General features: G+C 57.8%; 1 protein-coding gene across 6 annotated transcripts in view; it reads left to right on the forward strand.

Annotated features, from left to right (window-relative positions):
* TXNRD2 (thioredoxin reductase 2) overlaps positions 1-24,384 on the forward strand; it is a 34,612-nt gene that overhangs the window by 268 nt on the left and 9,960 nt on the right. For 4 of the 6 annotated variants that reach the window (XM_079942574.1, XM_079942569.1, XM_079942570.1 and 1 more), the window contains exons 2-11: positions 2,705-2,770; positions 7,467-7,523; positions 7,832-7,973; positions 8,431-8,505; positions 9,045-9,123; positions 9,565-9,627; positions 11,976-12,046; positions 17,658-17,677; positions 18,362-18,453; positions 20,062-20,236. In XM_079942574.1, the coding sequence (XP_079798700.1) occupies positions 7,891-7,973; positions 8,431-8,505; positions 9,045-9,123; positions 9,565-9,627; positions 11,976-12,046; positions 17,658-17,677; positions 18,362-18,453; positions 20,062-20,236 (658 nt within the window). In that variant the 5' untranslated portion in view covers positions 2,705-2,770; positions 7,467-7,523; positions 7,832-7,890. Of the gene's footprint in view, positions 1-7; positions 259-2,704; positions 2,771-7,466; positions 7,524-7,831; positions 7,974-8,430; positions 8,506-9,044; positions 9,124-9,564; positions 9,628-11,975; positions 12,047-17,657; positions 17,678-18,361; positions 18,454-20,061; positions 20,237-20,483; positions 21,122-24,384 lie in introns of those variants that run through there. The other 2 variants (XM_079942573.1, XM_079942572.1) reach the window with 2 other exon arrangements.

Below are 24,384 nucleotides of genomic sequence, written 5' to 3' on the forward strand. Positions count from 1 at the left end.
TCTGCGGGGCGCGGGCTGGCGGGCGCGGGATTGGGGTCCGCGCGAGGAGGCGGGACGGGGGCCGGAGGGGTCCGCGCCGGCGCCCTTACCCGCTGGGAACAGCGCGGGGAGAGTGGCCGCCTCCCGATCCCCCGGCCCAGCATTACCTGTGGTCCCGACGGTGGCTCATCTCCCGAGGTCACCAGGTTTCGCGCCCTGCGCACCCCACTAGCCAGACCTCCCACCTCCTCCCCAAGGCCCCGTGGGCGCACACAGCAGGTGCTCAATAGATGCACGTGCAGGGAATCAAGGAGGGGACGGTGAGTCCGGCGGTCTGCGCTCTGGGTGCCATGGGGGAGCGGAGCACACTGCTGGTCCTCCTGGAGCCACCAAGGGTCATGGACCAAACCAGACAGCAATCCGATGACCGCAAGTGCTGGGCCTGCTAGGGTCCTGAGCACCGGCTGGGCACACAGGGCGTGTGTGGGGTGGGGTGGGGTGGTGGTTCCCGGTTGGGGGGCTCCCCCAGAGCTGGCCACAGTGCCACCATATCTGCCACCATAGTGTGGCTGGTCCCACGCATGACAACATGCTCCCCACCACATCCCTGCAGGGACCATCCCCCAGACCCTACCCCTGGACTGCCCCACAGGGAATGAGTGCTGAGGTGCTGGAGCAGGGACGGGGGAGGGCTCCTTCACGGATAGGGTGCTGTGGGAGGAATATTGGCAGCCCTGGCCAGCTGTGTGCCACCCTGGCCTTGGGGAGCAGGGCTAGGTAGCCCTGCGGAGTCTGGGGAGGCGGTCACCAGCTCCTGAGGTGGGGACGGAGGGCTGCTCTTGGTGGCTTTGCTGGCCCCTGGGCCCCCCCTTGCTGCACGTGTCAGGCAGGACCTTCACGATTAAAGCCCTCAGCCCTCATGCTGCAGCTGCTGTGACAGCCCAGACCATGCAGGCTGGCAGGAGGCCATGCACCCAGAGTTCTGCCCCCACGCTCAAGGGCAGAAGGGGGACCCCCAGGGCCAGGGTGAGGAGGAGCCAGTAGGGCCTGGGGACGGTGCCAACACCTAGTCAGCAGGGTCTGATTTTGAGCCTCAGCCTCCACTTCAGCCCCGGAGCTCCTGATAGGAACATGCCTGCCCCATCCAGGCAGGGGGGTGGCAGAAGTGGCCCCTGAACAGGAGCCAGAGTGACCATGATGCTGGTGTCACCTGCCCCCGAACCCCTGCTGCCAGCAGAGAGTGAGCAGGGGGGACAGCTGTGCGGATGCTCCCCCAGGTGGCTCCCGAGGTGGCCAGCGGCCTGTGGGTTCACGGGGGCCTCCACCTCCCCAGAACGCTGTGCCCGAGGCCTCGCCGTCCTGGCGGGGCTCCGCTCTTTTCAGGCCCTGTACCAGCCACTGAGTTCAGGAAGGAGCAGAAAATCAGAAGAGGGTGGGCTCAGGACACAGGGGCAGACACACCTTCCCGGCTGAGCCCCTGCATGCGGGGAAGGGAGCCAGGCTGTGAGGTGCCCCAGGGTACCCCATAGAGTGCACGGGTGCGTCCCCAGCTGACACCCTAAGGGCAGCACCCGCCCTGCCCGTCTTGGGGTCCTTCAGAGTCCTTCCTCCTCCACAGGCTACCCAGACCCCCCAGGTGTTTAAAGGCAGATATCCTGCAGTGGAGCCTACAGAGGCCCCACGGAGGCCTCTGCCAAGTGCTTATCAGACAGAGAGGGCTGCTGGGCGTGCACGTGGGGAGAGCCCACCGCCAAAGATAAGCCCACAATCCACGCGGCCAGCTGCTCGCGCTGCCCTCTGCCTGATAGAGTGGGGCTGTGGGGTGACACAGCCTAGACCCTGTAGTGGCGGCAGGAGGGATGGGCATCTGCCATGGAAGGTAGGGATATTCTCCTGGTCAGAGCTTCCCTGAGCAGCGGATATGAGAGAGCACCTGGATGCAGCCCCTAGCTGCCTTGACCTCCCCGCCTCCCTCCCCACGTCCTGATGATCTTCTGTTATTTCTTCCTCCCTCCACGGGGAGCAGGCCGGAGCCTGGTGCTGAGGGTCCCCAGCTCGGGGCTCTCACAGGTTGGCCACACCTAAGGACACACCTGCCCTTGCCGTCCCCCTGCTTCAGTCGTCTCTGGCCTGCCTTCTGTGCCAGCATTTACAGGAGACGGATAGCGGCTTCTGCAGGGAGGAAGGACTCCAGCGGCCTGTGTGCCGGGGGCAGGGGTGGAGGGTGCAAATGGCCTCCAAGGAACCCAGAGGCGTTTCAGAGCCGCTGTCCTGCCAGGCCCTGCCGGGCACTGAGAGAGGCCAGGCCGTGTTGCCCAATGCAGGGGCCGCCCTTGTTCTCCCTCACTGGGGACAGAGGGTGACCTTTACAACGGAAAGACAGGTGGAGTCAAGACAAACGTTTTAATCCCGTGTCTACTAGAACGTTGGGTGAAGTTGAGTTCAGGGCAGTCCCGCCAGTTCAATTACCTTCCTGATGTGGGGAGGTGGGGACTACACCCCTGCCAGCCTCACCTGCTTAGTCTCGGGATCTGGGCAGACAACATGCACCCCGTCATTGCCTCCTGCCTGCTGGGGGATGTGTGGTCACCCCATACCATCACAGGACGGGACTCCGATCCCCTAAAGTGGACCCTGTACCACATTGGAAACTGTGGCCTCCTGGGATCGCGCCCCAGGCTGCTCCTGGTCCTTCCTTCTCAACGTCTCCCCCTCACTCCTGCAGGGCGGCAATGCTATGACCTCCTGGTGATTGGCGGAGGATCCGGCGGCCTAGCCTGTGCCAAGGAAGGTACGTGTCCTGTGTCCTGCATCCCGCCAGCATGGCAGGGCCTCCAGGCTTCCGGGTCCCCTGGAGAGGGCAGTGGTGCTCTCCGGGCTGGGTGGGGATCCTCCTGACCAGCTACGAGCTGAATGCATTGTCTCTGCAGTTGGCCCACTCCTCCCCGCTGCAACCCCGGGCAACCACTGATCTGCCTTCTCTCATTGTAGATTAGTTTGCATTTTCTAAAATTCTGTCTAAGTGAAATCATGCTGTGTGTATTCTTACTTTCCGGGCTTCTCCCACCAAGCACAATTATTTGGAGATTCATCTGTGTTGCTGTGTGTATCTAGAGTTCACGCCTTTTCATTACTGATAAGTATTCCACTGTATGTCTAGACCACGTTTGGTTGGTTCATTAGTCTGTGGATTGGGTTGTTCCAGTTTTTGGCTGTTGTGAACAGTGCTGCTATGAACATTCGTGTGTGTGTGTGTGTCTTTGTGTCTTTGTGTGGATGTGTGTTTTAAATCTCTTGGATAATCTCCTAAAAGTGGAACAGCTGGGTCATGTGGTGTATCTCTCATTTAGGTATTTTTTCATTTCTTTCAGCAATATTTTGTCATTTCAATATACAGGTCTTTCACATCTTATGTCAGATTTATCCCTAGTGTTTCATATTTTTAAAACAGCTTACTGGGCTTCCTTGGTGGCGCAGTGGCTGAGAGTCCGCCTGCCAATGCAGGGGACACGGGTTTGTGCCCCGGTCCGGGAAGATCCCACATACCACGGAGTGGCTGGGCCCGTGAGCCATGGCCACTGAGCCTGCATGTCCGGAGCCTGTGCTCTGCAATGGGAGAGGCCACAACAGTGAGAGGCCGCATACCGCAAAAAAACCCAAAACAAAACAAAAAAAACCCCCAGCTTTACTGAGGTACAAGTCACACACCATACAGATCATTCATTTAAACTGCCTATTTCAGTGGATTTTATATTCACAGTTGTGCAACCATCACCACCACCAATTTCAGAACATCTCATCACCCCCAGGTACTCTGTACCCACTGGTAGTCACCTGTCTCCCTCCCCTCCTCAGCACCAGGCTACCACTAGTTTCCTTTCCGCCTCTATGGACTGGCCTGTGTTCTGGATGTTTCATAGAAACGTGTGGTTTTACTCTCCCTCAGCATGATGTTTTTAGTGTTCATCTGTGATACAGCGTGTGTTAGTACTTCGTTCCTTTTTTAGGGCTGAATAGTGTGGATGAACCACATTTTGTTTATCCACTTGTCCGCTGGTGGATGTTTGGGTTATTTCTGCTTGGGGCAGTTATGAATAATGCTGCTCTGAACATTCCTGCAGGTTTTGTATGGACGTGTGCTTTTATTTCCCTTGGGCAGATTCCCAGGAGTGGAATTGCTGGGTGATAGGGTAGCTCAAGGTTTAACCTTTTGAGGAGCTGCCAGACTATTTTCCAAAGTGTCTGCACCATTTTATATTCCCCCTAGGAAGTGTGGGGTTCGAATTTCTCCACATCCTCGCCAGCACCCATTACTGACTTTTCTATCGTAGCCCATCCTAAGTAGGTGGGAAGTAAGTGGTATCTCATTGTGGTTGACTTATATTTCCCTCATGGTTAATGGAGCATCTTTTCATGTGTTTATTGGCCATTTCTGTATTTATGGAGAAATGTCTATTTAGAACCTTTGCCCACTTTTAAGTTCGGTTGTCTTTTCATTATTGAGTTACGAGAATACACACACACGTATATTCTGGATATTAGATCCGTATCAGATGCATAATTCTCAATTACTTTCTCCCATCCTAGGGGTTATCTTGTCACTTTCTTGATGGTGTCCTTTGCAGCACAAAAGTGTTTAATTTTGATGAAGTCAGTTGATCTGTTGTTTCTTGTGCTTTTGGTGTCACATCCAAGAAACAGCCGATCCAAGGTCACAAAGGCTTAGGCCTGTTTTCTTCTGAGAGCCTCACAGCTTCAGTTCTTACATTTAGGCCTTTGGTACATTGTGGATTAACGTGCAGACGTGGTGAGGTCATTACCTCCGGGTTTGAGACATGCACCTTTCCATGTCACGGTCCCCCTTCAGGTGACACTCTCCCACCAGTCACGTTCCACTTCTACATGTTACAAACCCCACAGCACGTTGTACAATTTTTGTTTAAACAGTGATCTTTTTTTTTATACTGATTATTTTTTTGTTGTTTTTATTTTTATATATTTATTTATTTGGTTGCGCTGGGTCTTAGTTGTGGCAGGAGGGCTCCTTAGTTGTGGCTCGCTGGCTCCCTAGTTGTGGCATGCAAACTCTTAGTTGCGGCATGCACGTGGGATCTAGTTCCCCGACCAGGGAACGAACCTGGGCCCCCTGCATTGGGAGCGCAGAGTCTTAACCACCGCGCCACCAGGGAAGTCCCTAAATAGTGACCTTCTGAAGAGATTTCAGTGATAAGGAAAAAGCTAACACATCTGCCCATGTGGTTGTCATTTCTGGGGCTTCCGTTCCTTTCTGTGGATCTGAATTTCCACCCGGCATCATTTTCCTCCTACTGGAAGGACGTCCGTGAACATTTCTTGTCGTGTGGCTCTAGGGGTTATAAATTCTCTCAGCTTTTGTGAGTCTGAAGACATCTTTACTCTGCCTTCATTTTAAAAAGATATTTTCTCTGAGTATAGAATTCAAAGGAACAGTACAGCCGGCCCTCTGTATCCACAGGCTCCACATTCACAGATTCAACCAACCACAGATCAAAAAAATATTTTTTAAAAAATTCCAGAAAATTCCAAAAAGCAAAACTTGAACTTGCCGCATACTGGCAACTATTTATCATTTACACTGTATTTACAACTACTTACACAGTGTTAACGTTGTATTAGGTGTTATAATCTAGAGATGATTTAAGGTAAAGGTTACTGCAGATGCTGCACCGTTTTCTATAAGGGACTTGAGCATCTGGCAGCTCTGGGTTGTCCCAGAGCTCATGAGAGCTCTTGCCATTGTGGATAGTTTCTATTCCTGTTTTCAAATTCACTAATAAAAGAGTGTGCGACGTCTACTCGACCATGAACCCCACTCAGTGCAGTATTCATCCCTACAGTTCAACTTGGGTCCTTTTTTCTATCTTCCATGTTACTTCTTGACTTTTTGAACATGTGGAATACAGTTAAAACACCTGTTTTACTTTTTTTCCCACTAATTCTGACGTTGGTGTCAGTTCTTGGTCAGTTTCCATTGACTATTTTTCTCTTTAAGGGCTGTATTTTCCTGCTTCTTGGCGTGCCTGGTAATTTTTGTTTGAGTGCCAGACACTTTGGACTTTACCTTGCTGGTTTCTGGATATTTTTATCTTCCTAGAAATATTTCTGAGCACGTTCTGGGATGTAGCTGCAGACAGTTTGATCTTTTTGAGACTTCTGCTTAAGATTTGTTAGGTGCTCTGGTGCTGTGCCCAGTCTGGGGCTAATTATTCTCAACTGCTGAGGCATGACCTTCCTAATGCTCACCCAGTGCTCCAGGAGTTAACGTTTCTCCAGGCTGGCTTCTGGGAGCAGCACTGTCCCGGCCTTAGGTACTTTCCCCTCTCTCTCCTCTGTCCCAGGAACTCTCAGCCCGAGAGCCTGCTGGGCCCCCTCCATGCTGTGTCCTGCAGACTCTCTGGTCGCGGGGCTCACCTCGTCCCTTTCCTGTCTCTCAGAGATCGCTGGCCTTTGTTTTCGTTTATTCAGTTTCTTGAAACCATTATTTCACGTATTTTGTCAGGATTTTTGGTTATTTTGAGCAGGAGGCTAACTCTGGTCCCTGTTGCTCCGTCCTGATCAGACCTGGGAGCCGGGCGTTGGTATGTCTCAGGTGTCCCCTTGGCCGGAGACTTCAGATCAAGCACTGGGATCCCATCTTGATTCAGTTGAATGAAATGGTTTTGTTAATGAAGACTTCTAAAATTTGGTTCTAATCTTGGTAGCTGGTAGCCATGAATCAAGCATGTTCTGTAGTGTTTCAAACACTCGTGGGCTCGTGACATACAAGTGGGGCGTGCCCTCGGGGCCGTCACGGCCAGGGACCAGGGCGGGCTGATGCAGTGCCACAGGCGAGCCAGCAGGAAGCCCGTGATTAGTCCTGGCCTCAGAACCTGGGGCTTGTGGCTGGGGGAGCCTGCTGATAGCTGGGGGCTCCAGGCAGGGGTGCAGTTTGGAGCCCTGGTCTTGGGTCCTGGCTGACCTGAACCTGCCATTTGACCTCCGAGCTTCCATTTCCTCACCCTGAGAGGAGGCAGCAAACGTCCACCTGGGGGCTCTGACCAGCGTGGACCGAGGGCCACCCCACATGGTGTCTGGGGAAGAGAGGAGTAAGGGAGGGCCTGGGGAGCGAGCCGGGGGCCTCCCTGTGATGCCTCCAGGGAGTGTGCTTGGGGTGGGCCCTGGGCCTGTGCTGGACCTGCAACCAGGTTGCGGGGCGGGGGGGGGGGGGGCGCATCCCAGCACTGCTCTGGTGGGTGGTGCAGAGCCTGCGGTCAGGAAGAGGTCGGGGTGCCCATCTAGGGGCAGCATAGCTGGGAGCAGAGGCAGTGGGAGACCCGGCTGCATAGCTCATGGGCGGCTGCTGGCCTGGTCCTTCCCCAGCCTCCTCTGGGCCTCATGGGCTCCTGGGGTCCCCGACCCTGAATCAGTCCCTGGTTGTACTCACCTGCCTGTTTCTCTGGTCCTTCCAGCCGCTCAGCTGGGGAAGAAGGTGGCCGTGGTGGACTATGTGGAGCCTTCCCCCCGAGGTAGGCAGCCCCTGCCGGGAGCCACGTGTCCTGGGGAAGGTGGGGGGTCACATACAGAGGGTGGCTGAGCCCTGGACTGCTGCCCAGTCTCCGGACAGCATCCTGCTTCTCGGGGAAGCTGCCATCACTGTAGGTTCCTCATCCTCCTCATTTAAACCAAGTCTGAATGCAACCACAGCCGGCGCGTCCACACGGCAGGTTCACCTGGGCCGCGTTGGAGTTAAAGCAACTAAAAGGAATTGGAAACAGCTATAGAACAGGGCTGGCCTGGCTCACCTGAACCCTGTGTGCTCTTCCCACCTCCCCAGGCACCCGGTGGGGCCTTGGCGGCACCTGCGTGAACGTCGGCTGCATCCCCAAGAAGCTGATGCACCAGGCGGCGCTGCTAGGGGGCATGATCCACGACGCCTCCCACTACGGCTGGAAGGTGGCCCAGCCCCCGCACGACTGGTGAGGGCGCGTGGGGGACGGCCGATCCCATCAGCCTCGCAGGAGCTGTGGGCGCGATTCTCACCTGGGGGCACCTCTGGGCCCCCAGCAGTGGGCAAAGTCTAGAGACGTTTTTGGTGATCTCCACAGTGGGGGCTGCACATCCCCTGGGTGGAGCCTGAGACGCTGCCACTTGCCCCACGGCGCCCAGGACACCCCTGGAAGGACGCTCGGCCCAAAGGCTGCAGTGCTTCAGGCCTGGCGGGTGGCGCATGGTCCGCTTGGAGCCCCTCGGTCTGAAGCCCCAAACCTGGCCCGGGAGCGGCAGCCGTGGGGACAGACATCACCTTTACCACCTTGAGAAACCCCTCTGCCTCTGGGCATTTCTGTTAAGGGCTGTTTGCCTCTAATAATCTGTGGCGGGACCCGCAGCTGACACTTGTGTGGTGGCTTTAAGCATCGTGCTTTGTGTCAACAGGAGGAAAATGGCAGAAGCCGTTCAAAACCACGTGAAGTCCCTGAACTGGGGGCACCGGGTCCAGCTGCAGGACAGGTACTGACGCCGCACTATGCTCTGGGAGGGTCCTGGGGCACGTGAGGACTCCCCAGGAGGAGGAGGCGTGAGACCCGGGTTAGAAAGCCTGGCCACCCTCGCCCCTCGCAGTGCCTGTTATCCTCACTGTCCCCTCCCTGCTGGGCACCCCCCTCACCAGCAGGAGGTCCATGGGTGTTTTGGGGGGAGGGTAACTGGGTGCATGTGGGGGCCTCCCCTTCCTGGTGGAGGGTGTCCAGGTGACAGGACTGACCTCGGGGGAGGCCCGGCCACCTCCGTCCTCACACACCAGGGCTGAGCTTGGGCCCTTAAGACGCCCCTGCATGGCAGCTGTGGTCACCACGTACCGAGGAACCCTGGGGAGACAGCAGCCGCGCCCCATGCTTCCCAGTGCGGGTCCGCACACTCCTTTTGCCCCTCGTGAGCCGTGGGTGGCCCGAGCTCACATTGTAGCCATCTGCCTAGTGTTCCCTATTTAATCCTGAGGTGATGCCTCATTTGCAGAGGAAATGTTTGAACATCCTATTTTTATTTTGCAGAAAAGTGAAGTACTTTAACTTCAAGGCCAGCTTTGTCAACCCACACATGGTTTGTGGTGTCTCAAAAGGTGGGGAAGAGGTGAGCGCCCTCCTCCCAGGGCCCCTGGGGCAGCACGGGCCAGTCCGTGGGTCAGTCTGTGGCCCAGGCGGGTGGACCTCAGCTCTGCTCGGTCTCAGTGCTGTCCTTGGAGATCAGCGCTGCTGGGATTGATACGACGTTCCTCTGGGCTGAGGCCAGTCTAATTCTTTGTGAAGGAGGAAGTGACCACGCCAGGCTGCCCGCTGCTCGGGCGGCTGCAGCCCTGCAGGGGTTTGCGGGGATTCCAGGAGACCTTACCACCTGTGCAGTGCTGTGTAAACTGTGAAGTGCTTGGACTTAGAGGCTCTCCTGCCAGTGTCTGGGGCTGCTGCCACAGGGTCCACACTGCAGGGCAGAGGCGGTGATGGGGAAGCTGGTGGAGCCCTCGAATGGGGACTGCAGGTGACCTGGGTGACTGTGGCTTTCTCGGTTTCTTCTCAGACTCTGCTTTCGGCCGACCACATTGTCATCGCCACCGGAGGGCGGCCGAGGTACCCCACGCACGTGAGTGTCCTCAGGAGCCCCCACCCCCCACCCCGTTCATGGTCTGGTGACATGCACCTCCCACTCGCCCCTGTCCTCCAAGTGGCCCTGTGCTCACAGCTGTCACTTTCCACTGCCCGTGCTCTCGAGTGCCCTCTGCTGAGCCAGGTTCCCACATCCCCACTTGGCTGAGTCCCGAGAGCAGCTCAGCTGCTGGGCCGGCCCCCGCCTGCCCTCTTCCTGTCCCCACATCACTTCTCCTCTATCTCCCTTGTTGATTCCTCCTTTTTAGCCTCAGAATGTTGGAGCCTTTGGGACTTAAGCCTGGTTCCTCCTCCCCCAAACCCAAATCTTGTTCTTTAGTTGATGTGAAACTCACATACCATAAAATGCACCCTTTCAAAGGGTACAGTCCAGTGAGTTCCAGTTTATTCAGAGTCGTTCACCCGTCGGTCCCACTACTGAATCTCAGAATGTTTCATTCGCCCAGAACGAAACCCCGGCCCCATCAGCCGTCGCTCCTGCCCCCCTCCCCCAGCCCCAGCAGCCTGCTCTCTGTCTCTGTGGATTTGCCTGTTCTGGACGTTTCACATCAGTGGGATGAGATGCATGGCCTCTTTGACCAGCTTACGGCTGAGTGATGTTCCGCGGTGGGTGTGACATTCTGTTGTCCGCTTGCGTGGTGGACCTCTGGGTTGTTTCCACTTTGTTATGAGTGATGCTGCTGGGAGCCCATGTGGATGCGACTTGTCCCTTCTCCTGGGCAGACACCTGGGGGTGGAGGTCCCAGGCCCCCGGGGCGGGGGGGCAGCCTCACCGTTTACATCCCCACCTGCAGTGTGTGGGGTTCATCCTTTTTGGTTTCTTCTCGTGTCTTGTGATGTTTTACTGAAAAGTGATCATTTCAAACAAAATGACATGTTCACTCTGGAAGCTAGGATCTCCCTCCACTTTGGGATTTCGTTTATTGCTGCTTGTCTGTTGGGTGATTTTTCTGGACCGATTTTGTAAACTTTTTATTCTGTGTCCTGTGAGGCTACTGAGGTCTCTGCTCAGTGGCCAGCTAGTGACTGGGCAGAGATGTGCTTAAACACCAGACCCAGGAAGTCTCCCCGTCTTTGCGAGGCTCCCCACCCTCAGTGCTCAGCCTGGTGGGGGGCGCTCTGCCTTCGCCCCCACCACCTGCTTCTGCGGGGCCTGGAGGCCAGTGCTCAAGGCCGCCCCAGACCCAGACATAGGCCCAGACAGGTGGATGGGGAGGACCAAGGGCGTGGTTCTGCCTCCTTGCAGACTCTTAAATCTGAACCTCCGTCCAGTTCTGTGCTTCCACTGGAAACAGGAGCTGGGAGGGTGCCAAGGCAAGTGCCCACTCCAGTCCTCAGACCGCGACGTTGCCCCTGCCGCTGTCAGCCCAGCAAGAGCAGCCTCCAGAGGGGACCAGACAGCTGTGCCAGGTGGCCCTGGGCAGGATGTGTGGCTCCGTAGGAGGGGAGGGCTCTTGTTCCAGTAGCCACACAGACAGGGGCCAAGTGGTGACCATTAGTGATCCTTCACCCACAGCTGGGCCCACATTGGCTCCACTCAAAGCCCCTGATGGTCGAGGTCAGTTCCTGGGACCCAGAGATCAGCTCAGCTCCACCCTGCACGTGGCTGCCAGAGTGCCTGCGAGGAGACTGGCCCGGCCTCTTCCTGCTGTCCGCTTGCCTGAGAGGCGGTGGGGCGGTGGGGGGTGGGTGAAGTGGGAGCCTCGGGTCCTGCGGAAGCCGCTCAGTGGCCACTCTGCTCTTGGCTGCCCGCCCCGGAGCCTGCCAACACTTGTTGTGTTTTAGTCCCTTTGATATCCAGACCTTTCGATCTTCTTGAGCAAACTTAAGAAATTCCTGACTTTATTTTTTTTGCCAATTGGAACCGTAAACTGTTTGAAATCCGTTTCCTCTCTCCCAGCACATCTGACTCTCAGAGGCCATAGAGAGGACGTGTCCTGTGTCCCCCACCTGCTGGGGTATGGGGTGACCTGGACAACTCCCGGGCACAGGGCCCACCATGCTGTCCCTCAAGGGCCCCTGGTTGGTCGCATCCAGCCTCCAACCTGGCGCCCTGGGAGCCGGCCCACCCCGCTTCACCCCTTGCTCCCCACAGCCCTGGGTCTGGATCTGGGGGGAGTCCTGGAGAGCGAGAGGAAGGAGCCGCTGCCCCGGGCCCCCAAGGGAGCGGCCGTATCCCCTGTCCCAGAGGCCGCACCCGAGGAGGTGCAGCCACATGTGGGCAGGTGGTTCTGGCCCAGTTGTGTCTACAAACTGGGCGTCCTCAGAGGGAGCCCCGGGGGCAGGCGGGGACGCGGGCCTCACATTGACCCTTTTCCCAGATAGATCGAAGGTGCCTTGGAATACGGGATTACGAGTGATGACATCTTCTGGCTGAAGGAGTCCCCTGGAAAAACGTAAGGCCTGGGGGTGCCCAAGGGGCCCCACTCCCCTGTGCACACAGCCAGGCGGGGAGCACATGCTGCTGCCCCTCTGTAACGCATTCTTTCCCACCTACCTGAGGGAAGGGCAAAAAGCCTGGCCCTGTGCCCATTTGGGGCTGACACTCTCCCAGGACTGAGTCACAGTGCGTGGCCGTTATTGTCTGGGGCGCAGGTTTTCACCAGGGTTCCCAGGAGCCGCAGGTCCCAGTGGGTCCTCAGGGCCATCTGGGTATGCAGGTAGGTGGGTGGGCCCTGGGGGAAAGCCCTGGTCCCCCTCCGGCTCCAATCGAACGTCCCCGTTTTCATCTGTTTGTCACCTGGGCTTCCCTGAAATCAGCAAAGGCTCGGGCTGCCAGAAACCAGAGCCCAGCTGTGAAGCCAGGCCCGCAGCGTGACTGGCACCCCCGTGGCCAAGGGCTGGGTTCACTCCTGGCATGGGGTCCGGGTCTGGGTGCTGCTGCCAGGGCACTGAGGAGACCTCATGCTCTCAGGGACCATAGAGGCCACCAGAGGGCGACAGAGGCTCGGCCGTCACAGTGCTGGGCTGCTGGGGACCAGCTGCCGATGGCCCGAGGGCATGCCCCAGGGTGGGCAGGCGTGTGCAAGGGTGCATGTGTCAGCATGGGTGAGGGCATGTATGTGTACATGTGAGCACGTGTGTGAACGCGTGAGCACACGTGTGAGAGCTTGCGCGTGTGCTCGTGCCGCGCTCTGCTTGTCCCTGCTATCCCAGCCTCACGAGGTGTCCTTTTTCAGGGCTGGGCACGGCCCCTGGCATGGGGGTGGCTTGGTGTGACCTCCCACCACTCGCGGCCACCTCTTTGTGAAAGGCTGCAGTGAAAACCCCGACGTGCGTCTTTTTGTTGTCTCAGTGTTTCTTATGTGTCGTGTGCGCGGTCAGGACTGTGTCCACAGTAGAGAACTGCGGTCCCGGCTGGGCGCCTGTGCTGCTCTCCCTGCCTGATGCTGCCTCGGCATTTCCATGGGGCCTGAAGGGAAGGGAGCCTCTCCTGCTCCCTGTGGGGGGGTGGAGGGAGCACAGCCACTTCCATCTGCGGTCAGGCTCCTGGCCCTGGCCACCGCCTCGCCTCCCACAGGGCCCCCAGGCTGTGGTTGGTGCTTCGACCTGGCAATAGTTGTTAATTTTTCTGATGTCACATTTATCACGTTTTCTCTTTACGCCATAGTATCTGGGTTATTTGTTGTTTTGTCTCTGACTAGTAGGTTAAATGTGTCCTGGTTTCATTTGCATTTGCTATTATGTGGTCTTTTGTGTAATTATTGGCCGTTTAAAATTGAGTGTGTAAGTTGTGAGTGTGTGTCTGTGAGTGAGCGTGTGTCTATGTCTGTGAGTGTGAGTGTGTGTGACTGTGAATGGGGGCTGCTCGCTCCTGGGCCTTCTCTCTGGCTTTTCTCTTTCTTATCTTCCCGCGGGTTTGCTGTCAGGGCTGAGATCCCGTGTTGTTTACAATTGCAGATTTTCTCAGCTTGTCCTTTTAACTCATGTAACATACAAATGTGACATACAAATGTTTTGGTCTTATTTTTTTTAAGTATAGCTTAGGCTCTTTTACACTTAATGGCTGTTAGATTTATTGCATGTTCAGGAGGGTCTTTCCCCACCAAAATCTTTTTTGACAAAAGCCCTGGATTTCCTGTGGGTCCCAGGGCCTTGGGGCGTCTGCAGCACATCTGTGGCAGAGATGGGGTCCCATGCGTCCACCACCAGCCCCTCCCACCAGCCTGGAAGCTCCTCCAAGCAGAGCCCAGTCCTGCTCTGGCCCTGATTTGGGGTCCCTACCGTTGCGCAAGTGCCCAGTGTGGTCTTCAGACCTGCGTAGTTTTCTTGCGCATTGATTTCTCTGGGTCACTGAGGCACTTTGCCAGCCTCTCCGAGGTGGACTGTGGAGACCGTAGTGCCGATGGCCTTCAACCTGCGGCCGCCTGGACACTGGCTCCCCGCTCAGTGCTTCTGGCCTGGCCGAGGCCACCCGTGTGGCCCGGTAATCTCCGCCCATCACCGAAGGCCAGCAGTTTCTGAATCCTGGTCTTTTCTTAAATTAGTCCCTGTGTGTTTTATTTTCTCTTGTTTGCTATTTCCCCGTTACATTTTGAGAGCCAAGTCCACCTCCGGGGGGCCGGTGTCTGGCGGCTCTCACTGCCCACTGCTCACTGGAGGCTGGTGTGCGGAGAGGCCGCACAGGCCGGAAGGAGGCCCGGGCGCAGGGGCCCCGCGCAGCTGCCCCCAGTGACCACGTGCTGGGGCAGCGGCCTGCGCGGCCAGGAAGACAGCCCCAGATATTGGGGTCAGGAAAGTGTTTATTTTCTTCAGAAAAAAAAAACGTTTAGAAGACTTTTTTTAAAAAAGCTCTTTCGTTTAGAAGGAATCTAGGTATGTTATTGTTTAAGGAAAAAAGTGTTTGCAATGTATCAGTCACCCGTTCCATTCTGAGCATGATTTATGTGAGGAAATGGTTTTTTTAAAAATTAAGCTGGAGATATATCCCTGTACGATGCTTCTGTGAAACGCAGCTTTTGTGCGGAGCTGTGGATGCAAGTTGTAACAGTGTGATACGGGAGTCAGTGTTTACTCCTTACATTCCTGCCCGCAGTCAAAATAAGCCCGAGGGTCTACAGTAGCATTTCTGTATTTTATCAGCTTGGGCTGGGCCGGGGGGGCCTCTGCTCACACTCTGAGGGGCTGTTTCTGCCAGATTTATTTGCCTTATAAATATTCCCCGTGTTTATTTTAACTCGCCTTTAAAATGGAGCTGAAATGAATATGGACCCGAGGGCTGCCCCCGGCCCTGGAGGCCTCCCGAAGCCGGCCAGGACCTTCCCACTTGGCCCCGGCCAGGAGGCCAGCCGGCGGCTGAGGGTGCCCAGTGTGCCTGGCCTCGGCCTGCAGCGGTGGAACCTCCACTAGCCGGCTCCCAAGGGCCCATGGGCTCCGTGGCGTCCTGTCTTCCTCCCCATGATAGGGTGCGGGCCGCGGCTGGCGGCTCAGGGGCATCTGCATGAGGCTGGGTGGCCAGCAGCTCAGGCCTGGAGAGCCGGCCCTCAGCCTCCGCTGTTGCCCCACCCGCCTTTGCCCCCGAGGGTCTTGGTGCTTTCTGGACATCCTGTGTCCAGCTGCTCCTGGGGGCCCCGAGCTCTGTGGCCCCAGCATTTCCTGTGCTGGCGGGACAGCTGCAGGGCCCCCACGCTGTGTGGGTGCACCCCCGGGGAGCGGATTGGGGCCTTCAGACTCAAGAGGCAGGTGGAGAGCTCTTTAAGCTGGGGCTCCAAGGCCTGAAGGAAGGCTTTGTTTCTGCTTCCTCCCCCTTCAGACTTTAAGGAAAGAGCCAGCCCTGTGATCAGGCTAATCCCACGGCAGTTACACCTTGGAGTACAGTGTTTGCAGCACCGAAGGGCACACAGGGGGGCTCCCCGAACACACACACAGCTGAGTGGGACTCTGGTGCAGGTGGAGCCCCCGTGGGGTGTCCTGCTGCAGTGTGAGGCCGTGTGTCCAGTCCTCAGAGGCCCCGCCGCCCCAGGTCCTCCCTTTGCCGGCAGGGCCTGCCGTGGGCACTGTGCCTTGGCACCAGCCTCAGCCCCACCCAGGCTGGGGTCTCCTAGGTGGCCGGCAAAGCCCATCTGCAGCTTCAAACCTGCCAATAAAAACGCAGCGTCCCTTCAGGGCTGCCTGCACCCCACCTGCAGGCGCCAGCTCCGTTTTTGCTGTTTTCTTACTCCAGTCCATTTGAAGGGAGTTCTCTGGTTGAGACCTTGAATCCTGCATTTTTCGAAGAATAATACTTATTTGATGAATTGGGGGCAGGGTGGAGTGAAAACCAACACTGTTGACCGTCTTTCCTCTTGGAGACAAGATGAGGCCCAAGGTGACCATCAGGGCCAGTGGATGCCTGCCCGCTCTGAGGTTTCAGCCACCCATGCTTGGTCAAGGACGCCCACTGAGGCCTGGCCTGGCTGGTGCCTATCCCCCAGATGTGCCCTCTGTTGGCGGCTCGGAACCAGTAGCCTGGGGCTGGGGGTACCATGACCTGGAGGTGGGAGTGGGGGGCCCACCCCGCCTCCCTACCCTGCTCCCTGCAGGGCTTGAGGAGGTGCCCAGGGGCTGCAGGAACAAAACGCTTTTGCCAAAATCAGGAGACCATGTTGCTGCCTTGCCTGAAGCTGGGCTGTGGGCTTCAGGCTGTAGCCACCGCCCCCCCCCCCCCAAGAGGGTCTGCTCTACGGAGACAGGAAGGCTCGGACGAGCAGGACAGCCCAGCAGGCGGGCAGTGGGCTCCCCGGCACCTGCATGTCACGGTTGCCCAGGCCATGGCCACCCTGAGTGGGAGCACAGGGCACTGTGAGGTCCACACAGATGCTCTTCATTGGTCCTTGCATTGGGGCAGGATGTTCAAAGCAGCTCAAGCCTGTTTGCATTTTAAGTAACTCGTAGTTTCATATTTTAAAGAAAGGCTTGTCCCCTCCCCCATACATGTTGAGACTGAGGGAGGGCAGATTGTGTAACGTTGAGCGTACCCACACGTAGACATGTGCATTGTGCCTATGTGTGTGTGCCTCACACGCTGAGCTCTCCCCACTCACCCTGCACAGGATGCCAGCACTCCTGTCCCAGCTCCTGAGAGGAAGCCGTATGCCAGTTGCTTCCCGCAGGGCACTGGCAACAGTATTCCCAGAGATGTGCTGCTGTTTGAAATGGAATTATATCATTAGTACCTGCTGGGATCAGAGCTGACATTTGCTTATCCATCCTTGCATCACCTCCTCTCGTTCAAAGGCTGAGGGGTGATCTGACAAGCCCACCCACACGCCGCCCGGGCTGGGAGTCTCCACTCTGTGTTCAGTTCTGTTCATGTGTACACGTGTGCAAGTGTGTGTGTGTGTGTGTGTGTGTGTGTGCACGTGTATGCATGCAGAGTGTGTGCAGCTGAATAACAGGAGAGGATCTGCTGGGTCCCAGCATCCTGTGTCCCTCTCCCTGGCTGCCCTTGCTCAGGGAGCTGACTCTCCCAGCCACAGGCCTGTGTGCAGTGGGGCTGGGTGGGCATGGGGTGGGCCGTCTGCCTGGGCCCCGTGGTCCCAGAGTGTTCTGCCCACAGACAGGGCTTCCAGGAGCCACCCCACGTCTGGCGCCTCCCCGTCTGTTTCCAGCCTGGCTGCAGGAGGTCCAGAGGAACCCAAGGCAGAACTTTCCTTAGGAGAGAAGGAAAATCCTCCTGCTTCTTCTGACTGGGCTTCGTCCATGTTTGTCCCGCCTCCAGTCCCATCCCTGGGACGTGCTGTTTTGTCCCTGGCCACTCATTCCTTCGCCACCAGGCAATTTCCCAAACCAGCAGCTCTGTTTGTCATTCACAGCTGGAGCTCTGGGAAGTGGGTTTTGTACATTGGGACAGCCTGTTTGAACAGTTAGCCACAGGGACTCCGCAATAGTGACATGTCAGCTGACAGGCACCCTGCATGAAGGCTGCAGGGCCCCGTCCCCCTCAGAGCCCCACCAGGGACGGCTGCGTGCATCATGGCAGCCACGTGTGAGACTCAATTTCTCTCTCTCTGTCCATCTCTCTTACAGGTTGGTGGTTGGGGCCAGCTGTATCCTTTGCTGCGTGCAGGTGACAGACAGATAGACAGCTGTGTTCACCATCCTGAGAGTGGAAGCTTGGGCCCCAGGCCCACCTCCCCCCGTCACTGCACTCTCTCCCATGGGGCTTGCCCTCTGCCACCTGGAACCAGGCACTTACAGGCACTTACAGGCCCACTCAGGGCGGATGACCTGTGCTCGAGGGACAATTTGAGGTTGACCTTTGAGGCTGGGGCTTCCTGGAGGCTCTTCCTGAGTCACTCGCTGGCTGGGCAGCTGGACACAGCCGTGAGGCAGACGGTCCTCCCTGGAGAGCAGCCCCACTCAGGCCGGTTCCTTAAGAGGGAGCAGTAACACCAGGGAGGGTGGAGGGTGTGTCTGCAGGAAGATGGAGACACTGAGGTCTGGGCACGTCTCCTGTCCTTCACCACACAGGCCCCTTGGTTAACCTCCAGGGAGTCTGGACAGAGGCCCCGTGGAGGCAGAACCCGCCTGGCCTGTGGGTGCTGAAGGGAGCCTCCACCTTGCCCTGGACGTGTGTTTGAGAGATGGGGGCGGTGGGGAGAGTGTCTCTGTGGCCAGTGTTGGAGACTCTTCTGGGCTGCTGGGGACTGGTGGAGACGGGGGCTGATGGCGGGGGCACTGGGGGTCTTGCTGCCTAGCTTCCGTTAGCGTTCCTTAGCCTGCTCTGGCAGACGTGGCCCTGGAGTGTGCTGGCTTCCTCACTGGGCTCGGCCTGGATACCACTGTCATGATACGCAGTGTCCCTCTCCGGGCCTTCGACCAGGTAATGCCGGGCTGGTGTCCCCTCCACCTGTGGCCCCCCTGGGCAGGTGCAGGTGTGGGCTGGGAGCGAGGTCTCAGTCTTTAGAAACTGGCCCTTGAGTCGAATGAGGAGATTGTTGGCAAAATAAACACCTGCCAGTGTATTGCAGCAAGGGTCAGCACGTGGGGAGCGTGGCAGGGACCAGAGGGACACTGTGGGCACGCTGGCCAGCTCACGGGCCGTGAGGTCAGGTCACCCAATAGTAAGCGGCCGGTGGGCAGAAGTGCTGTCCTGGCTTCCTCGCTGAGCCCCCTGAGGTCTGAGGAGCTCCACTATCCAAGGGTAGCATGGACAGGGAGCAGGCGGCAGCTGGTGAGGCCCTGGGTGACCGTCACGGGAGATGGTGGCCCGGCCACCATGGACTGGAAAGACGTGATGAGCCAGGCCACTGCAGCCTCGCCACCTCCCCGTCCACCGCACGGGGCAGCACCGGCCCTGGGGCGCAGACTCTCTCCCTGATGGTGGACGTGCCCACATAATGAGCGCGTGGAGTTTTTTTTAAACCAAAAACCCTCCGAGGAGATGTCACTTTAAAATCCAGGTCTGGGTTGTCATTGTCAAGACACCAGGCTCCCCGTGCCCTGCAGAGATGGGCACTGTCCATTGCACAGCTCTGGGGCAGTGCACCCCTCGGTCCTGTCACCTGCTCAGTACCCACGCCCGAGCACCTGTCACGGGGACACATGTCCAGGGAAGGCCTCGAGCCTCATGCTAGACGCAGGTGGAGATGGGGCCCAAGAGGCAGAGGCCCGCAGGGACGTGGAGAAGGGGGCCGATGAGGCTGAGCTGGAGAGCCCTGTTGGCGGGTGGTCATGGTAGCAGGAGAGGGAGAATCTGCATGTGGCTGGCACACAGAGACAGTGGGGTCACCAGGCTGGAGTCGGGGGAGCAGGGGGAGAGCAGGCTCCAGGTGAGGCCTTGTAGCCTGCCCACCTGTTCCTGGGGCACAGACAAAGCTCCTCATGCTGGGGTGGCCCCTGAGTCAGGGGAGTTAAACAGTGACTTGTATTTTCTCCTGATGGCTTGTTCAAGCCCCCACCGTGGCCCTGGGGGCACAGCTGCCTGGGCTGGGAGGGAGGAACCCCCTGCAGCGCCTCCTCATGCCATGCCACCTCCCTAGCAGTTCTTGGTGGGAAGCGGAGGTGCCCACCTCCACTCCCAGCTACCCCACTGCTGACGCCAGCCGGGGGGCCAGGCAGGCAGAGCCTGGGAGAAGGGGTGCGTCTCTGCCATTTCAGTGAAGACTCAGTTAACTAACATCTAAAGAGAGTCCAGAGATCACATGCACCCTAACCGAGGGGCTTGGGTCCTCAGATTTGGAGGGGGTCGGGGCGCCAGAGGCTCTCCGGGCTCGGCCCTCAGCTCCGTGGAAAGCAGGGCACTCGGAGTGGGGCGGCCTGTGTGAGGCATCCTGGAAGAAGGCGTGGGGCCCTGACCTCTTCCATTGGACAGACTCCCCTGGGGCCCCAGGCCTTTTCAGGCTGTAGGCCCAGGTCCTCTCCACAGGCCTCAGCAGTGACACTCCCACTGCTGCCCGGTCCTCAAGGCATGTCCTCTTGTGCTTTGCAGCAAATGGCTTCCTTGGTCACAGAGCACATGGCTGTTCATGGCACCCGAATCCTGAGGGGCTGCACCCCCTTGAGGGTGGAGAGGCTCTCAGACGGGCGACTCCAGGTCACCTGGGTGGACCTCGCCTCTGACAAGAAGGACACAGGCACCTTTGACACCGTCCTGTGGGCCGTAGGTAAGGATGCTCAGGACCCCGTGCTCCTACGCGCACTCGGGGACCAGGTGCTCCTATGCACACTCGGGGGACAAGGCGTACCGCCTTCCCCTCCATTGGGCATCTTGGCCCCCTTCTCGCCACTCCTGGCGCTCGTCACCCTGCTGGCTCTTGGGTGGGGGCTGGATAAAGGCCATGAGGCGGCCCTGACCAGCCTCGCTCCTCCTCCGTCCGAGCACACTGTGCTCTCCTGGTCTTTCTTCCCCAGCGCTCCTCGTACTGGAAATGAAAACCAAGGAAGAGCTGTGGATGGTGGGTCGCAGGCAGCTGGGTTTTCGTCGGGGAGACTAGTTAGTCCTATGGGCGGTTTATCGAGGCCTCGCGTACATTTCCTACTAACTTTAAACCTTGGTGTAGATGTGTTTTTTTAGTAAATTAGACTTGTTTTCCACCGTAGCTTCAAGATAGCTGTTTATAACATACAAACGATAACGGAGTTTTTACCTTTTTTTAACTGTTTTAACGTGTGAGTAACATAAAATTTACTATCTTGGGCTTCCCTGGTGGCGCAGTGGTTGAGAGTCTGCCTGCCGATGCAGGGGATATGGGTTTGTGCCCCAGTCTGGGAAGATCCCACGTGCCGCGGAGCGGCTGGGCCCGTGAGCCATGGCCGCTGAGCCTGCGCGTCCGGAGCCTGTGCTTCGCAACGGGAGAGGCCACAACAGTGAGAGGCCCGCGTACCGCAAAAAAAAAAAAAAAAAAAATTTACTATCTTAACCATTTTTAAGTGCTCAGTTCAGTGACATTAAGTACATTCACACACCACCCTCCATCTCCAAAACTTTTCATCATCCCAAATGGAAACTCTGTCCCCATCAGATAACCCCGCACCCCCTCCCAGGCCCTGGCCCCCACCCTCCTACTTTCTGTCTCTGTGACTCTGATGACCAGGTCCCTCAAGTGAGTGGGACCCTACAGCGTTTCCCTTTTTGTGTCTGACTTACTTCACTGGCGTTGTGTCCTGGAGGTTGTCCGTGTCATGACCTGTGAAGGTGGGCAGTGCTGCATATGGCACACTAGGCTCATCTGGGCATTTGCCAGTGGACACTTGGGTTGCTTCTATCTTCTGGGTGTCTTGGAAAATGCTGCTGTGGACAGTGGCATGCAGAAGCCAGCTGCTGTTAATACGTGAACGTAATGGAGATGCGAACGTAACGGAGACGTGTAGCTTCTAGCCAGCTTCTTGTTGCTTCTGACGCGTCCCCCTGGCTGCCTTCAGCTCTGTGGGTCATCTCGTGTTGGGAGTGGGTGTCCTCCCGGCCTTGCCAGAAATCACACTTTGCAGATTTGCAAAGGCAGCGTCTAGTGATAGGGCAGAGGCCCCGGGCCTTTCCCAGCAGGCGTGGGCTGGCCGCCACCCTGCCTCCCGCTCCCCGAGAGGCATGGGTCCACCTGTTTGTGGGGGTGAAGGCCGAGCAAGTGTGGCCATGCAGAAACGGCTTGTTGGTGACCTTGTCGGGCACACTCCCTCGCAGGCTGGGCCCTCCTTGCACCCGGCTGCCCCCACAGAGAAGGGGAGAGTGGATTTGGGGGGCCCCTGCCAGGGCTGGGACGGTCAGCCTGGAGAGGAATGGGCTTTGAGGGTGGAGCAGAGAGTGCAGGCGCTGCGAGGGGCTCCCCACAGAGGGGCTGCGGGTCCTGCTCCCGAGGGCATGTGGGCTCACCTGCCGGGACACCCACCTGCCTTGGTGCCTGTGGCCCGTGGGCTTGGGACCCTTTTCCCTGATCTGTCAACTTGCATTTTAAACGTAGGGATGGTCAGTGTCTTCGTTCTCCCGTGTTTCCAGCCCGTGGGTCTCTTCGTGCTGAGCCCGGTCACTCGTCCCCGCTCTGGGCCTGGGCTCTGATTCCGTGTGGTCGTCAGACTTGTTGTCCGGCTCCACAGCACTCGGCGAGTGTGCCGAGCCCTCAGAGGGCCTGTCCCCCAGCGTTTGTCCACCCCGGCTTCCCAGGCCCCCACGTCCCCGGAGGTGGGCCCGGGCAGCAGTGCACTTCAGAGAAGCTGCGGTGCTTAGAGTAGTGGGAAATCAGAAAATGAAATAAACTCTGGAGGAGTCAGCAATTCACTTCTGAGGAACGAGGCAAAGATCTGAAATGCCCCGGAGTGAACTTACTGCCTCTTGACCAAGATCCGCTAGATTACCAGAGGAAATGTTCTTGACCAAATTGTAAAAGTAAATCTTACGTAGGTTTATTTTGATGAACGCTACTCAGACCCAGAAACATAAACTGATTTTTATTAATTTAAAATCCGTTCTAACTGGCGAGGTGGCTGGTTCCCCCTCCCACTCGCACCCCATCCTCCCGCTTGGTCCCCAACGCCTTTGTACTGAGGCGTGGGCCTGCACCCAGATGCCATCAGCTGAGCCCACACTGCTGGCAGCAGCCAGAGGGTGAGGGGCCGGGCCCTCGGAAAGCCTCAGGGTCCTCCCAGCGTCCAGACGACCCTGGTGGGCGGCAGGCAAGGCCCCGGGAGCCCTCCCCAACTGGTTTTGTTTTCTGTATTTTCAAAAAGAGCATCCCCCAGACAGTCTGCCGGGCGTGATTGATGCTGGGGGTGGAAGCTTTTCACAGTCCTTGGCCTCTGACCTTGCTTTCCGAGGCGGCGCTGCGGTGGCGGGTTCCTGGCACGCCTCCTGGGTCTGCACGGGCAAGTGCTGGCGGGGCCACTGCTCCCGCCGGGTTTTGTAAACATTCAGGAACCATTTCCCAGTTTAACAACCGGGAATGTTCTCCGCCCGTTTACCAGGTAAGCCTTGAACCAAGCGTTATTTCTACTTGCAACAAAGGGTGATCCTGGAGGTCAAAATACAACGACCTGGGCGGCACGGCCGAGGAGGCAAAGAGCTCGCAGACTGTAGGTCTGCCCAGATGCCAGTGCTGCATCCACACCGGCTGGACTTGACGTGTTAAAAATGAAAAGGGAAAGATGCGCCTCGTGCCCTGTGGACGGTCCACGTGGACGGCCTTGGCCACAGCCGACGAGGCTCACAGATGCGGGGATGGGACGTGGGCCCTGCAGTCTGCCAGCCTCTCCCTCGGTGCAGCCTTGATCTCCACGTGGTGGATTAAACACATTAGCAGCTAAAGCAGTTAATTGCTGTGCAGGGGGCCGGCTCATTGTTTGTCTGTGAATCACCCACCCACACCAGGTGTCTTAGATAACAGGCTGGGAACTCGCAGGAGGAGGATTTCCTGTCTGCAGATGTGCCGATTACGGTGCTGAGTGAAGACAGTCAGCCCGCCTGCCGCAGGCTCGTGTTCACCCGCACAGTTAACCACTTGTGGCCTGGAGCCTGGCTGTGGTGGTGGGGGGGTGGGGGGTGGGAGCAGGACTGGCTGGCCCTGAGTGGACACCTCCGAGCAGGAGCCTTCAGCTTCCTTGTAGCTTCCTCTTATTTTAAAGAAGGCTAGAGCACATGACCTCGGAAAAACCAGGAGCTGAAACGGTCCTGGGCCCCTCAGCATCTCCAGCCTCCAGGGAAGGATGAAGGCTCTGGCACGTCCATCCCTGGGCCACAGGAGCCCTGCCCAAGTTGGAAGAGCCCACCCAGGTGGCCACTGTTACGGGGCCCAGAGTGCCTGCCTCGAGACAAGGCAGGGGGAGTCAGCCCCTGAAGCCATCTCCTCTTCCTCAGGCTTTGTCTTAGCAAAAAGCCATTGCCGTTTACCTGTGTCACGTTTGAGCCTCAAACATGGGAAAAGGGAGCTCGTGAGATCTGGCTCAGGACTGGAGGCCAGCTTCCCAGCAGCACCCAACGACCACACTGAAGCCCTTGGGCCCGAGGACACAGCCCCTTGTGTGGCTGTATTCTCTTAGGTGGGGACCCCACAGTGGCCTGGCTGTGCCCCCTGGGAGGGTCGCCCAGGGTGGGTCCCTGCCTCCCGGCACTTTGCTGCCTGTGCACCCTCGCTGCGGTGTCTGACCACAGCCTGTGCTCACCATTCACACTCCTGCCGGCACTGAAATCTTCCCTCGTTACACGATCCCCCTGCTCGTCGGGAAGTGTGCTCCAAGGAGGCATGAAGTTGGAGGGAATGCCCGTCTTCCTGTAACGGGAGGCAAGGGGCACGTGAGAGGACGTGTATCTGGTTGTCTGCGTCCCCGT

The sequence above is a fragment of the Stenella coeruleoalba genome (assembly GCF_951394435.1).
Source record: "Stenella coeruleoalba genome assembly, chromosome: 14".
In the NCBI taxonomy this organism is placed as follows: domain Eukaryota; kingdom Metazoa; phylum Chordata; class Mammalia; order Artiodactyla; family Delphinidae; genus Stenella; species Stenella coeruleoalba.